The sequence below is a fragment of the Myodes glareolus genome, chromosome 2, assembly GCF_982192425.1.
Source record: "Myodes glareolus chromosome 2, mMyoGla1.1, whole genome shotgun sequence".
In the NCBI taxonomy this organism is placed as follows: Eukaryota; Metazoa; Chordata; class Mammalia; order Rodentia; family Cricetidae; genus Myodes; species Myodes glareolus.
Genome location: NC_142027.1, coordinates 108,943,901 through 108,959,585, shown reverse-complemented (window position 1 = coordinate 108,959,585; position 15,685 = coordinate 108,943,901). Strand labels below are relative to the sequence as shown.

At 50.7% G+C, this 15,685-nt stretch overlaps 1 protein-coding gene across 1 annotated transcript; it reads right to left on the bottom strand.

Annotated features, from left to right (window-relative positions):
• Nucleotides 1-4,863: 4,863 nt before the first annotated feature.
• Nucleotides 4,864-8,242, bottom strand: Epo (erythropoietin). The gene is made up of 4 exons (XM_048433947.3): nt 7,946-8,242; nt 7,407-7,493; nt 7,004-7,183; nt 4,864-5,807 (listed from the first exon to the last, which is right to left on the bottom strand). The coding sequence occupies exons 2-4, from the start codon at nt 7,491-7,493 to the stop codon at nt 5,652-5,654; spliced, it is 423 nt and encodes a 140-aa protein (XP_048289904.3). The 5' UTR covers nt 7,946-8,242; the 3' UTR covers nt 4,864-5,651.
• Between the last annotated feature and the right edge of the window lie 7,443 nt (nt 8,243-15,685).

Here is a 15,685-nt window from a genome sequence, read left to right as displayed (position 1 = left end):
TTCACTTCCCCTCCTTCCATCACTGGGATGACCACCGTATCTACCTTTTTACCTGGCTCTGGGATCCAAACTCAGGTCCTTGTGCTGACAAGGCAAGCATTTTGTCAGCTGGTCTGTTCCAGCAAGACTTCTTTTTGCTGTCTCAGAAGACGCCCTAGAGCCCATGCTTGTTTTAGTTGGGGTTTTCAAAAGGAAAAGAACTGGCAAAACGAATATATACACACATACATATACATACATACACACAATATATATATACACGCACATACATGTGTACATATACACATACACCATATATGTACATATATACACATACATACATGCATACATAAGGATATATGCATGTATACACATATGCACACATACATGCAAACAAATGCATACATACATGAAGACATGCATATGCCCATAAATACGCTTATAAATACACACATATATACATACACGCGTGCATATGCATAAATACATATATGTGCACGCATACATATACACATGCATGTATATAATACATACACACATAATATACATGCACATATACACATAAATGTGCATGCATTCATGCACATATGTACATACACACATACACATGCATGCACCCATATATATGTATATATATACCTATAAATACATATATACATGCACACATACATATACATATATACACAAGTAAAACGAATCCCCTTTACATTTATATTCATATACATATGTAAAGGGGATTTATTTGGTTGACTTACAGGATGAGGCTGTCTTGTGGTAATCATTCTGCGGTAAGCACTCTGACACCACTTAGAATAGAGGAGAGGAGATGTTCCCAGTGAGCCAAAGCCAGGACGGCTCTTGAAAGGTCTCAAGCCCTAGTCCAGTTTGTCTTCTCATATTATACTCTAAAACCACACGGTGGGACAGGCAAGTGAGGTTTTACAGTCGCACACGTGGCAGTCAGCAGGTTGTGAAGGGCAACGACCTGCTGTATTAGCTATTTCCCCAGGTCATTCTGTTCCCGTTAGCGAGCGAAGTCACGCTCGGCAAATAGGTAGGGCAAGCGGCACTTTAAGCAAATCAGCAAATAAATCAATAAATCAGTATCCAATAATTGGTCCTTTCTGCCTAATTCTCCGACAGTCTCACACTAGAGAGACCTAATAGTCATTCAGTTCACAAGGATTATGTCTCAGCCTTCCTACTACAGCACTGAAGGACTGGTCTTTGGTCCACACTGGAATCCCAGGAAGTTGGCTCTGATGTTAAAGGAGTCCCACAGCAACAGGGCTTCAGACTTGTCAGTGAAAGTGAGGGCAAGCACACACAACTCTGTTTTCTTCTTCCCTGTCCTTTTCTGTGAGCTGCCAACACTCAAGCCAGGTGGTAGCGGTGCATGCCTTTAATCCCAGCACTCAGACAGGAGGATCTCTGTGAGTTTGAGGCCAGCCTGGTCTACAGAGTGAGTTCCAAGACAACCAGGGCTACTACCCAGAGAAGCCCTGTCTTGAAGAAAACGACAACAGAAGATCGGTTATAACAATGTTCGATTGCTAGTAACAAACAACGAAAGCAGGGTGACTCTTCTACATAGCCCAGGCTGGGCAGAAATCCCTGCTCCTCTGCCTCAGACACTTGAATGCTGGAATTACAGGCTCGCGTCACCCAAATGTGTTTAACATGTGGAGTAGTGAAATGTCTGAAGAGAGGCTGATGGATAGGGTCAGAGGCCCCGAAAAGAAAGCTAGTTACTTAACCATTTAGACACCTGAACCTTAAAAACAAGTCAGGCTAAGCTGATGTGGTGTCATGGTCATTGTCAACTTGGCAGGATCTAGAACTGGTGGAGAGACCAGCCTGTGGGCACATCTGCGAGGCAAGGATTGCCCAGGTCAGGTTTGTTGAGGTGAATGTGGCCATCATTTCCTGAGCTGAGTCCTGAATTACATTAAAAGGTGAGAGCAAGCTAAGCAGCAGCATCCGTCTCTCTCTGCGGCCTGACTGGGGATGCCATGTGATCAGTCACCTTGTGTTCCCACTGCCATGCCTCCCCAGCCATGATGGAGTGTAAGTGGAAATAGACCCTTTCTCCTCTGAGTTGCCCCTTGTCAGGTATTTGGTTGCAGCAATGAGAGAAGTGGACAAGACGCTGGGCTTGATAAATGCTGAACTCATGGTCGGGTGCCAGCTGTTTATTAGTGCTTTTCCTTGACCTTAAAAGCAAGACTACAGAGGTCACAAGGGCAGGCGAGCTGTCCCTGACCCCACCAGCTGCAACACTCGGGAGCAGGCAGCACAATAAAGCCCTATGAGCCAGCCCCGAATTTGTGAGCACGGGAGAGCCATCCCCACTACTGTCTGTCATGCAGCAGTGTGGGTGGGGGAGAGATGGCCCCAGCCCCTTGCCCCTTACTGCCTGCAACAGAGAAGTGAGCTGACCCTCTCCCTTACCAGCCGCAGCACTCGGGAAATAGGGCCCTGCTCCTCACCTAGGTAGCGCCTGTAGAGCTGACCCTGTTGGCCGAGGTGTGCGTGAGCCAGCCCCGATGTTGTGAGCATGGGAGAGCTATCCCATTACTCATCTGTCATGTGGTGGCAGGGGCAAGGGAGAGGTCCCCAACACCTGAGGCAGGGGGAAGAGCTGGCCCTGCCCCTCCTCATTCACAGCACTCTGGACACATAGTAGAGTTCCCCTACACACCTCCCCTGGACAACACAGTAGAGCTGACCCTGAAGGTGTAGGTGTGAGAGAACAGACCCTGGGGCTGTGAAAGCCTGGCCCTGCCCCTTGTTCATCACTCCAAGGGGTAAACTAGCTGGGGGCAATGCTGGAGAGCTCCCCCTGGTGGTGAAGACAGTAGAGAGCTGGCAGGCTGACCAACCCTGCAACTACCCAAACCCAGAGTTCTATGTTGATCCACCCCAGCAGCCACCCAATCTATGATCTGCTGGAGCATGGAGGGGACAGTGGGGTAGGGTCAGTCCTGTGGACCCAGGGCTGCAGGATCTTCTTGATACAGGGCAGCAACAGGATGGCCAGGAAGAGTCGCAGTGAGAGCCCAGCATCAATGGTGTAGCAGAGACCAGGGGTCTCAAACCAGACCAAAGATTCTTTGCAATGAACGCCTGCATGTAAAAATGTAAGGATAAAGGGGTTTACTGTGAGGTTCACTGTGTCACATTGCAGCTTCCATGATGAGATTTTCCCTTTCTCCCTCCCCCCCTTTTATTCTGTTAAATTTTGTTTTGTTTTAATCTTGGGGGCGGGGGAGATGGGTGAGATCAGGAGACATGATGTGAAAGACACAAAAAATTAAAAAAGGGCAAGACTAAAGCCAGGCATGGTGACACACACCTTTAATCCAACACTCACCAGGTAGAGGCAGGTGGATCTCTGTGAGTTCAAGGACAGCCTGGTCTACATAGTGAGTTGTAGGACAGCCAGAGCTACATAGTGAGATTCTGTCTTGGAAAACAAAGAACAACAAAACAAGACTAATGTGGCTGGAGGGTCAACACAGTAGTTAAAAGCCCTTGCTTCTCTTACAGGGGACCAGAGTTCAGTTCCCAGGACCCACACTGGGTAGCTCACATCTGCCCATAGTCCAGTTCTAGGGGATCTGGCACCCTCTTCTGGCCCACACACACAAAGAATAATAAATAATACCAAAATAAACCTTTTAAAGAAAAAAATAACAAAGCTAAGCCAGATGTAGTGCTCCAGGGCTGCACTCTCAGCACTTGGGAAACTGAGGCAGAAAAATTCTAGGTTCCAGGACTGCCTGAGCAGTCTCAAAAGATAAACAAAAACACTAACCCCACCCCCAAGTCTATTAATTACAACTCCAACAACCTACAAAAGAGATCTCACCCTTGCCCAATCAGATGTCTGGTGTGGAAAGCACAGTAAAACCTTGAGGAAAGCCATGGCTTGGAAGGCTCCCTAACAATTCCCAACTGCGCCTGAAGAGGGCACTGTAATTCCAGCGCTAAGTTTGCCTCCCCCCAAATTCTTTTCAGGACACATGAGCATGCAAACACACACACACACACACACACACACACACACACACCCCTAATAAATTCTCTTCAGCCCCAACTCCTTCAATGTGCGTGTAACTTTTCCTGCAGTGGACTGTAGAAATAATCTCTTTTGAATACTGAGCTGAGCTTTCAGGCTGGATTCTAAAGGCCTTGTTTTGGAAACAATGAATGACAGCCACACAGGCTAATAGCCAGGGCTGGGGTCCTGGTACAGTGTGTGTCGTCTTTGATGGGTTGTGCGGGTCTCTCCTGAGCGTGCTTTCCCACCTGAAGCACTACTTTAGGGAAGGAGTCCCAGGAACAATATGGAGTCACCCTTATCCCCTGGCTGTGGTACCTGTCACTCCTCAATCTGTTGACTCTCAGGGAAACCCTGAGAGCCAGACCCTCAGAGAGACACCTCTCAGAATACGAAAGACACAGGTGGCTGGATTCACGAGGGGTCTGTACCCTGAAGTAGGTGACTGGTGCTAGGGACATAAGGATCCATTAACCGGGGTTGGCGTTGCCACCGACCTCTAAATGGGAGCCCTACATACTGGCTCCTGTTTCCTCGGTGGTATCCCCAGCTCACCTAGCACTTGTCCTGGCGGGTTGGCAGCTGCCCACTAAGAGACAGCCTTGAATGGAGCCTGCTTATTGACCAGCGTGGGCAGGCACTGTGGCCTCAAGCCCAGGAGGGTCAAGAGGTCAAACAGGCCATGCGAGGCAGCACGTAGGGCCCCACCCCCTCCACCTCTGGTTTCCCAGATCTGATGCTTTGCTACCAGGTTGGGAGGAGGTAGAGCCAGGAGAGCTGGGGGGGGGGCACCCATGAAGATAGACAAGCCAGGAGTCATGTTGGTGATTTCAGCTGTTGCCAGTGGTATTTCAAAAAGACACAAAACTTCATACCCCTTCCCGCCCATGAAAGCTAAGAATCAGTTGCATTCCGTCTTCATGGTTCCACCCCCTCTACTGTCCAGTGACACATGTGTCAGGGAAGACCCCATGAGACCTGGAGAATTCATGCCTTGCCCCCTAAATCTCCAGTTCCTGTATTCTTCGTAGGTGCCACAAGGATTGAACCCCGAAGCTTGTCCTGTGGGGTCACAGTTCCGGCAGGACACTGAGTTTGGATCTCTGTCCCTGAGTTATATACTGGTTTCTGGGTGCTGAGAATATAGTCCAGTTGGTAGAGTGCTTGCCTAGCATGCATGAAGCCCCGGCTTCCATCTCCAGCACCCCATAAATGGGTGAGTGCATGCTTACAATCTCAGCACTTGGGAAATGGAAGCAGGAAGATCAGGAGTTCAAAGTCATCCATAGCTACACAGCGAGTTCCAGGCCAGCCTGGGCTATGTGAGACCCTCCTGTCTCAACAAAAACAAAACAAATCCAAGATGGCTGTCTGAATCTCTCCTGCTCTGGGGCCTCAGGTTGACCCAGTGACATCTTCAGACTTCAGAATGGAGCTCTGAAAAGTTCTGGCTCCCCAGGATGTCACTGCTGATGCTGGAGTGTCCCGAGGACAAGCTGGTGAGGAGGTCACAACCCCTTTGATGAGGGTTGGGAGTGGTGGAAAGTTGGCGTGACACAGGCAGTGACGGTGAGCAAGTTGGTGGACACATCACGGTAGCAGTAGCAGGTCACCTGTCCCCTCTCCTGCAGGCCTCCCCCGTGTACAACTTCAGTTTGCCCCGGAGGAAGTTGGAGTAGACTCGGAAGAGTTTGCAGAAATTCTCCACCGTGAGCGTTCGGAGTGGAGCAGGTGGGGTGGCATCTGGAGGTGATTTCGACTCCTTCTGTTGAGAGAAAATAGGATGTCACTGCAGTGCTGAGGACCGCGGATGAAAATGTAGCAAGAAGCCTGGCAGTGGTGGCGCACGCCTTTAATCCCAGCACTCAGGAGGGAGAGGCAGGCGGATCTCTGTGAGTTTGAGGCCAGCCTGGTCTATGAGAGTTAGTTCCAGGACAGGCACCAAAGCCACAGAGAAACCCTGTCTCAAAAACAAAAACAAAAAAACAAAAAAAAAAGAAAGAAAAGAAAAGAAAAGAAAAGAAAAGAAAAAGAAAATGTAACCAGGAACAGAATGAGAGGGATGATGAAGAATGCCCTCAGTATTATTTGTGTGGGGGTGTATGTATGTGCGTGCACATGTGGGGGTGTATGTATGTGCACGCACATGTGGGAGTGTATGTATGTGTGTACACAATGTGTGGGGGTATATGTATGTATGTGCACAACGCATGGGGTGTAGAGGCAAGAGGTGTGTCTTCCTCAGTCACTCCACATTGTCTATTTCTATTTGCATGTTTGGATGTGTGCAGGTGCCCAGGGAGTCTGGGATCCAGCCTCAGATCCCCTAGAGCTGGATTTGAAGGCCGCTGAGAGCCACCTGATGTGGGGGCTAGGAACTGAACTCCACAAGAGCAGCAAGCACTCTTAATCGCCGAGCCATCTCTGCAGCCCTTCCACCTTAGTTTCTGAGACAGCATCTCTCACTGAACCTGGAGCTCACCAACAGAGTTAGGCAGTGAGTCCCAGGAGTCCCCGTGCTCCTATGCCCCAGCTCTAGGATTACATGTGTATTTTACCTTACTTTGTTTTTGTTTTGTTTGTTTTGTTTTGCTTTTTTAAATAGAAGTGTTGGGGATTGAACTCAATTTCTCACATCTGTGTAGCAAGCATGCCACCCCCACCCCATCTCCCAGACTGAGCTCTCAGTATTCCTTGGTTTAGATTTGTTATTACATGAATCCATTTATGTACAAATATGCACCAAGCATGTAGGTGGAGGTAAGAGACCAAGCTTGAGGGAACCGGCTCTCTTCTTCCGGTGTCGCTTCCGGGGATTTTGAACTCAGGGCATCAGGCTTGGCAGCAGGTACCTTTACCCATTGAGCTATCTTGCAGGCTCAGCCCTCAGTATTATTTAATAACTCTTGCTCCAGGCTGTAAAAAGGGTGAGTAGCTGAGTCCACACCCACTCCTACTCACCTGGGCTCCCAGCACCCGGAGCAGGGAAGTGAGACTGCGCAGGCCACTGACGGCTTTGTCTATGTGCAGCTGAAGCATCCCGGATGGCTGAGAGGAGTTGGCCAGCAGGGCCTGGCCCCGCAGGATGGCTTCTGAGAGCAGGGACAGGCCTTGCCAAACTTCTACAGCCTGTTCTTCCACCTAGAGGAGGCAAAAGACTTAGAAAAGGCCATCCGGTATCTCCCTGGCTACCGACACCCTAGCGGCTAGACAGAAGCAACAGTAAAGCACGCAGTAAGGTTTGTTGAATGGATCCCTGAATGGATCCCATCAGGCATTGTCTTTATCATTCTTTCTCCCACACTATCAAGATGTCAGACTGAGACCCACCCACCTCTAGGAAGAGGAAAAATATAGAACTCACCTCCATTCTTTTCCAAGCATTGAAGTTGACTTTGGTGTCTGGGACTGTAATGTTCTCACTCAGCCTGGGACCTTCTGCACAGCCCATCTAAAAGACACAGCACCAAGTCAAGACCCCCAAGGGTTTTGTTCTGCAAAAAGCCGGCGGTTACTCTCTGTCTTTGACCGTTACTGGGCATGCTTTGGGGGCCGTCAGCTTTAGCATTCTTCCTTATTTTACACAGAGTTTCGTGTCAAGAGTTTCAAATTTAAGGCTAGCCTCAGCTTCTGTAGCAGAGGCTCGCCTTGAATTTCTGATCCTTGTACTCCACCTCCCAAATACTAGGGATGTAGGTGAATCGAACCCATGGCTGCATGCACACTAAGCAAGCACTGTACCAAACTGAGCCACATCCCCTGTCCAGCTTTATCATTCCTGGGGGGGGGGGGAATAAGCGGTGGAAGAGGTTTGGGACTAAACATCTCATCTTGACCCTAAAGGCAGCACTAAATTCCTAGATCCTTAAGAACCAGTTTCTTTTGTGGGGCCGGGGAGCTTACCGTGACATTCTCGGCCTCTCTAGCCTCCAAGATGTACCTCTCCAGAACGCGACTGTCGCAGATGAGGCGAGGGGGAGCACAGAGGACTGGGAGGCCCAGAGGAAGCAGTAGCAAAGACAGCAGAAACAGCAGGGTGGGACGTTCTAGAAGAAAGGCAGGCTGAGTGTGAGGCAGGGAGGGGAGGGGGCGGTGGTACTGCAGAGGTTGGTTTGCTCAGCCAGGCTCCTCTGCCCTTCCAGTCTTTGCTGACCCCGACCTTGCAATTGCTTAGGCTCTCTCTGCCTGAGTGGCCTTCATTCTGCCCCTCGGCGCTGCACACCCCACCCCCCAAGCGACCGGCATCCACTTCTCGGTCAAACTTCACTGTGGGTGCACGCCAGAGGCTGGCAGATCCTGAGAAGCTGGGACTCCTGGACGCAGGTAATTCTTTGAGCAGCTTCTCACCCACAGAGCAGCGCCTCAGCTCCCTAAAATCCTAAACTTTGTCCCTGCTCTGGATCTCCCCCTTTTTTGTCATTCACGAGGGGGCTCCCCAAACCCCTGCGTGCACGTGGAGGAGGCTGCCCCACCCCCTCTCTCTTCCTTGATCCTTGGCTAGTCGCTGGTCCTTGAACACGGCCACTTCCTGGCCAATAGCTTCAGATGTAAATCCTTGCTCAAACAGGAGCCCGGAGGTCACAGGTTCCTAGCCTGTGAGTACTCACCGGGCACCCCCATCTCCGCGCCTGGCTGCCGGGGCCCCTTAGCGACCCGGGGCTGGGCCAGTGTCCACGCTGCTAGTCTTCATCCTTGGAAGATCTGTGGGACCAGGTCACCCCACTAGCCTGGAAGAAGGTGGTCACCGTTCAGGGAGCGCGGGCAGAGTGGGGACGCGGTGGCTCTGGCCAAGGGTCTGTTCGGGAACACAGCTAGAAGCAGCCACCGGCCAGGCTTGGTCCGGGGACACTGTGGCTCCGGCCGGGGGTCGGGGATGTTATCAGCTTGTGTGCGTGCGCGGGTGGGGGTGGGGGTGAGGCTGTGTGTGCGTGAGGGGTCGCCAGGGGTGGGGGCCACCTGGGGTCAGAGCAAGGGGCAGGACGCCTGGGTCTGGTGCTTGCTGGGGTGGAGCGGGTTGTTCCAGGCACGCACGCTGTCAGGGGGGTCTTCCTTGAGGGGGATTGGACAGACTCCGATTTCCAGGAGGGGAGCCCAGTGGGGTGCACGTCTGTGAGATGTGCGGGAAGCCTAGACTGAGGTGAGGAGCTGATCTATGAATTTCTGGGCACCGGATCACCTCCTCTGGGGGGCGTCCTTATCCCAGGACAGAGGCTTAGATCAGAAACACCTAGGGGCTGGAGTCTGGAAGTAGCCCAAGTGCTTTTGCTCCTTACAGTCACGACTTGCTCTAAAAGCCAGAGTTGTCCCTGTTGAGGAACCAGATGCAAGTGAGTAAGGACTGTGGGGTACCTCCCTGCACCCCTCCTCATTTTCTAGGACCCTAAAAACCCAGAAAGGTAACTTTCATAACAGAAAGCCTGTGGCACATTGCTGAGGACATATGGACACGTTGATATGGGGTTCTTGCTTTTTGTCTTTGCAGTGCTGGAACCCCAGGCTTTCTGTATGTCAGCAAATGCTCAATAACTGAGCTCCCACGCCCTTACTGAGGGATTCTAGGCAAGCACTCTGCTGTTGAGTCACACCCCCAGTCCCTCACTGGGGGTGTCTTGGCAGGCACTCCACTGCTGAGCTATACCTCTATATCCCCTCACTGGGGGAGTCTTGGCAGGCACTCTACAGCTGAGCCACACTCCCAGCCCCTCACTGGGAAAATCTAAGCAGGTGCTCTACCACTGAGCCACACCTCAACCCCTCACTGGGGGATTCTAGGCAGGTGCTCTACCACTGAGTCACACCCCAGTCCCTCACTGGGGGATTCTAGGCAGGGGCTCTACCACTGAGTCATGCTTCCATCCACACACTGGGACCTTCTATGCAATTGCTCTACAGAGAAGTCAGGTCCCCAGAACTAATGTCTGTTTTGTGCAAGACTCTTATTCATTTTGTAGGCTAAAAAAAGCTACATTAACATGCTGGAGAGATGGCTCAGTGGTTAAGAGCTCATGTTTCTTTGCCGAGGATCAGGTTCTATTCCCAGCATCCATATGTTGTTTCACAATCATCCATAACCCCAGTTCCAAGGAATCAGATGCCCTCTTCTGGCCTCTATGGGCACCAGGCACACATGAGATATCCATACACATGTGTAGGCAACGCGCCCTCACATAAAACAAAGCATATAAATCTCACTTTAAAACGTAAAGATAAGAGAAATGTTTTTGGAATATGGAATGCTGACTAGGAAGGGACCTGAGGACCAAGTCATGAATGCCCGCCCTGGTGACATTCTGGTGGGGAGCGACCAACAATGGCGGTAGATGGATTGAGAACCAAGTAGAGGAGGCTGGAGAGATAATCAGCGTTAGGAACACGTGCTACTGTTGCAGAGGACCCAGGTTCAGTTGATAGCAGCCTCGTGGCAACTAATAACTATGTGTCTCTCCAGACCTAAGGAATCTGATGCCCTCTTCTGAACTCCACAGATCCTGCACACATGGTGCGCAGACGCACAGGTAAAGTATCCAAACATAAAATCAAAACAAACAAACTTTAATATATTGTATAATATACACACAAGTATGATATATATACATATCATATATATACATATATATATATGTATATATATGAATGAATGAATAAGGGGAGGGAGTCGGATAAATGACTTAGTAATTGCTTGCTTCATATACAGGAGGACCTGATTTAGACTTCCCAGCTCCCACATTAAAAGCTGGACACGGTGGCCTGTGATTGTAATCTTAGAACTGGGGAGTAGAAACAGGAGCATCCCCGGAGCTCACTGGGCAGCTAATCATCAGGTCCCAGGTTCACTGAGATACTGTCTTAAAAACTAAGGTGAAAAGCCAGGGAGGTGATGGTTCAGTGGGCGGAGGTGCCTGCCACCAAGTCTGGTGACCTGAGTTTGATCCCTGAAACCCGCATCCCGGAAGTAGAGGATCAGCTGCTGCAAGTCGTCCTCTGACCTCCACATACACGCCCTGTGGCGATGAGACACAGAGATGCACACACAATTAGTTAATTAATGTAACAAAAATGTAGTGGAGAAGTAACTGAGCAGGACATCGCAGAGTCGACCTGTAGCCGCCACACTTACACCAGCACGCGCATGTACGTGCGCGCACGTATGCACGCAGGAGAGACTCAGAAGGTGCACCAGGATGTTGCAGTTGTCAGTAAGCAGTCAGGGTTGCCAGGCTGTCAATGTAACAAGCTGGGGGGGAGGGGGAGGAGGCAACCATGAGGTTTGGCTGGGGAGAGCGTGATCAAAACACGGGGTAGAAAGATGAAGACGCGGGCAGGAGGCAGCTCGTTTGAGATGGTGGCAAGTCACGTGAACCTGATTCTTCTGACTCTGAACTGTCTCCCCGATTGGGCCTACTCAGAGTCTCTTCCTGAACCTGCCATCCAGGCTCAGCTCTACTCCCCAACTGTGGTCCAGCTGTGAGACATGCACACGGACACACGTCCACACACGTCCGCATGGGAGCTCTGTCCCGACCACCACACCCCTCCCAAAAGGCTGCTCTTTCCAGGGCCCCTGACTCCTGCGTCACTGCTCTGACCTATCCTCCAGAAGAGAGAGAGAGCCAGGGGCCGTTGGGGGCAGGGGCTTAACATGGCCTGACATGGCCTGAGTCTCAGAAGGAGGAGTCTTTTGGGCTGTAGGACCTGTTCCTTCTCTCTTGGTGACTTTGCCGAGAATCCTAGGAGAGGGGCCAGGCCACCAGCTTCTGTATGCTGGAGCCAGCAGAATGGTGTGACCTGTCCCCCGGGGTTTTGGAGAGAGAGCTACCATTGTATCTGTGGGGAAACTGAGAGAACAAGTCAGTCTATGAGGCCCCCGATTCTAATGCCCCTCGATTCCTCTGGGTGTTGAGAGACTTTGAGGACCCAGCCTCCGCTCAGATGCACTGGTATACTACCAGACACAGTCAGTGCATCTGACAGCAAGTGATTCTGAGGGACAGGAAAGAAAACAGGAGGCTACTTAAGTGTGCGGGCACACGCCTACAATCTTAGCACTGGAGAAGAAGAGGCAGGAGGAACACCGCGAGTTCAAGGCAGTCTGGGTTACAAAGCACATTCCAGTCAGGGCTCCAAAGCAAGATCTGCTGCCAAACAAAAAACCAAAGAATCTGGGGTACAGCAGTGCATGGCTTATCACCTCGTGGATCAGGAGTTCAAGGCCATCTTCTGATACAAAGTAAATTGGAGGCTAGCCTGGGCTACGTGAGACCCTGTCTCAAAAAGAGGAAAAGGTAAAAGAAGGCAAAACAAAATTCTACATAGCGCCCCCTCCCAAGCCTGCCTTTCAGTGTGCCCCCAGTTTGCTTATATTCTACTGACATAGTTCATCAGTGTCCACGCATACCACAGAGAATCCCACAGCCCCTTCTACTCCCTTCCTACCCCTGCTACTTATTCCATTAATTCTCCCATTGAATAGTCTCGTTCATGGCTTGACCCTGAGCAAGGATCTTTTTTCCTTTCTTTCTTTCTTTCTTTCTTTCTTTCTTTCTTTCTTTCTTTCTTTCTTTTATTTTTTGGTTGTTGTTATTGTTCTTTGAGTTAGGTCTCATATATCTCAGGCTGGCCTCAAACTCCTTCTGTAGCCAAGGTTGACCTTGAAGTCATGTTCCTCCTGCCTTCACCTCCTGAGTTCTAACTAGTACTATAATGAGGCACCATTGCACCCGGTTTATGCAATGCCAATGATCAAACCCAAGGCTCTGTGCACGCTAGGCAAGCTCTCCATCAGCTGAGTCGCATCTCCTGATGTGAGCAGGAACCTGCAGTGGTTTCCCTTTGCCTCAGAAGGGAGACCGCCCCCCCCAAGCTAGTCACACTCTCCTTCCTAGTCAGTTTATTTACTTAGTCTGTGTGTGTGTCCACGGGCATGCTCACATGTGCCACAGCGTAGATGTGGAGGTTAGAGGACAATTTATGAGAGTTGGATTTCTCCTTCCACCTTGTAGGACCCGGGGATTGAACTCGGGTCGTTAGACTTGGCAGCAAACCCCTTTACCAGCTGAGCCATCTCACCAGCCCCACACCGTGACCTTCCCTCATAGGAACTTGGTTAGCCAATCTGTGGGACCTTGCTGCTTCTGCCTGCCTTGCCCTCCCCACTGTGTCCCTCTTCAGACCCCACAGCTGACCCGCCTCTCCTCCTCACAGCCTTTCCCCACACCCAGGCAGGACATTGTCATCACTTATGTGCGTGTGTTAGTTTTTGCCGTCTCAGGGTCACTGTGAGCATCCATGTTTGGTCCTGCACAACTCCAGGAGTTATCTAGTCATGAAACGTCAGTGCCGGGAGTGGAGTCCTCTGTCTGCCTGTGCGTGGCCTGGAACATTGAGAAGAGAGCAAAGGATGGACAATGGGAGGTCTCATGGCATCTCTGCTACTGGGCTCCCAGCATGTTTCCTGCTCACACTTAGCTGTTGTTCTTTGTTTGTTTATTTGTTTGTTTGTTTTGAGACAGTTTCTCTGTAGCTTTGGAGCCTATCCTGGAAGTCACCCTATAGACCAGGCTGGCCTCGAACTCACAGAGTTGACCTGCCTCTGCCTCCCGAGCGCTGGGATTAAAGGTGTGCGCCACCACTGCCCGGCTTGTGGGTTGTTTTCTACGGTCTCTCCAGCCCAGGCTCCTTGGACTGAGATGGTGGGAGATCTAGAGAGGAGACTACACCTAGCTGCCCTTGTGCCTTGGGATCTTGGTCTTGAGGAATCGCTATTACTATCAGAGCTGAGTTCTAAAGAAACAGCAGGAATGAGCCCCATTGTGGGACAGGAAAGTTCTACCTTCTGGATCCCCCCAAAAGCAAATTTACAACCTTTCTCTGAGCTGTTGCAAACCCAAGGCAGCACGGAGCCCCCAGCTGCCTGGAGTCCGACTAAGGAAGGGGGGGTGGGGAACTCACAGCTTCCAAGCTGTGGCTTCTGGGCTTGGGAGTCCAGCCAACGGCCTAGGAGACCTTCTGTGCTGGAAAGTGAGTTGGCTGGGCGGGGAGGGGGCTGGGAGGGTGTTGTGGACGGAGACTCTTGGCCTTGGGGGAACTGAGAGGAAATAAGAATGCTGGAAAAGGGATTTCTGTCCGTTAATGGTCCTGGGGTCGAGGCTACATCTGTAATTTCACCTACTCAGGAGGCCAAAGCAAGAGAATCATAAGTTCCAGGCCAGCCTGGACTATACCTTATCTCAAAAAGAAAAGACACGGGCTGGGGAGATGCCTCACTTGGTAAAGTGCTTGCTGCACAGGTATGAGGTTCTGAGTTTGAGCCCCAGCGTCTGAAAAGCTAGGTGCAGTAGCATGGCCTTGTGGTTCCAGTTTCTTAGGAAGGTTTCTTAGGAAGCCAGAAACAGGCAGACTGCCGGAACTCACTGGCCAGCTAGCCTAACCCAGGTCCCAGATCCTAGTGACATACTCTATCCAAACACACAGGGGACAATTCCTAAGGAATGACACCTGAGGTTGACCTCTGTCCTCCATGTATATATGCACACACCCCCTGTCTCACACACACATGGAAAAAAGAGGGGGGTGGGGAGGGGAAGTTCAGGCATACTAGCCTAGGCTACATGAGGCCCTGTCTTTGGGGTAGGAGAAGAAAGAAATTAAGTCTATTTTCCTTCCTATTAGATGTCACACGATAAAGTTTATAAGTCTTTCGGCAGACATGGTACCTGATACACTTACGTACAACAAGCAGATATTCAGTAAATGTCACAGGTGATAAACAGGTGTCTAGTGGCTGGCCAGATGAGCCAGTGAGGAGACGTGCTTGCCACCAAGCCTGACAACCTGAGTTTGATCCCCAACCCCCAGGACCGACATGATGGAGGGGGAGAACGGACTTCCCCAAACAGACACATTTTAGAAATAAAGTCGTTTAAAAATACATGTTTATTTCTGCCAGATAGTTTTTTTTTCTTTTCAAACTTTTGAGACAGGGTCTCTAAATTGCTCAAGCTGTCCTGTAATTTATTACATAGCCCAGGCTAGCCTTGAACTTGTAACAGTCCTCCTGCCTCAGCCTCCTGAGTATCTGGGATTGCCAGCATGAGCCATGATGATGCCTGGCTTGGGGATCTGTCTCTGCAGGAAGAAACCATTCTGTGCTCACTGTGAGCTCTGTAACTGTTCAGTAAACGGAGGAGGAAGGGTGCTGTATTGGGACACACTTCCTACTCCTGGCCTACCCTGACAGGAGTTGCTTAGTAGAAAACAGAAGTGGAGCTGGCTACTCTGAAGGCCAAGGACACCAGTCCTCAGGCTTTCCAGCCTCGTACTCCACCTCATAGCTCTACCTGCTATGGTCTCCCCCTCCACCTCTGCCTCCTGCCAAGTTTACAAACAGCAAGCCTCCCATGGGCTGGTCTTCCTTCAGTAGCATCACTGAAGGCTACGTCTGTGGACAATGACCCAGGGAAGCCCCAACAGCAAGCACTGGGGAAATGTGGAGAAGAAACAACAAACAGAGGCTGTGTGCGAGGAAGCTGCCAAGACAAACCAAACGAACGTAGGAAGGATGCAAAAGGGCTGCCTGCCACCAGCCCGGCTGGGCTCTGGCCAGGGGAGCAGAGTCAAGAACACATACGTGCAGGGAGACACATC

What these genes read in the sequence shown, in the direction of transcription:
- Epo (XM_048433947.3), bottom strand. Translation starts at nt 7,493, where the DNA reads ATGGGCTGTGCAGAAGGTCCCAGGCTGAGTGAGAACATTACAGTCCCA. An exon ending in ATGCTTGGAAAAGAATGGAG is followed by an intron (nt 7,184 to 7,406) that starts GTGAGTTCTATA and finishes TGCCTCCTCTAG; the next exon opens with GTGGAAGAACAGGCTGTAGA. An exon ending in TCCGGGTGCTGGGAGCCCAG is followed by an intron (nt 5,808 to 7,003) that starts GTGAGTAGGAGT and finishes TTCTCTCAACAG; the next exon opens with AAGGAGTCGAAATCACCTCC.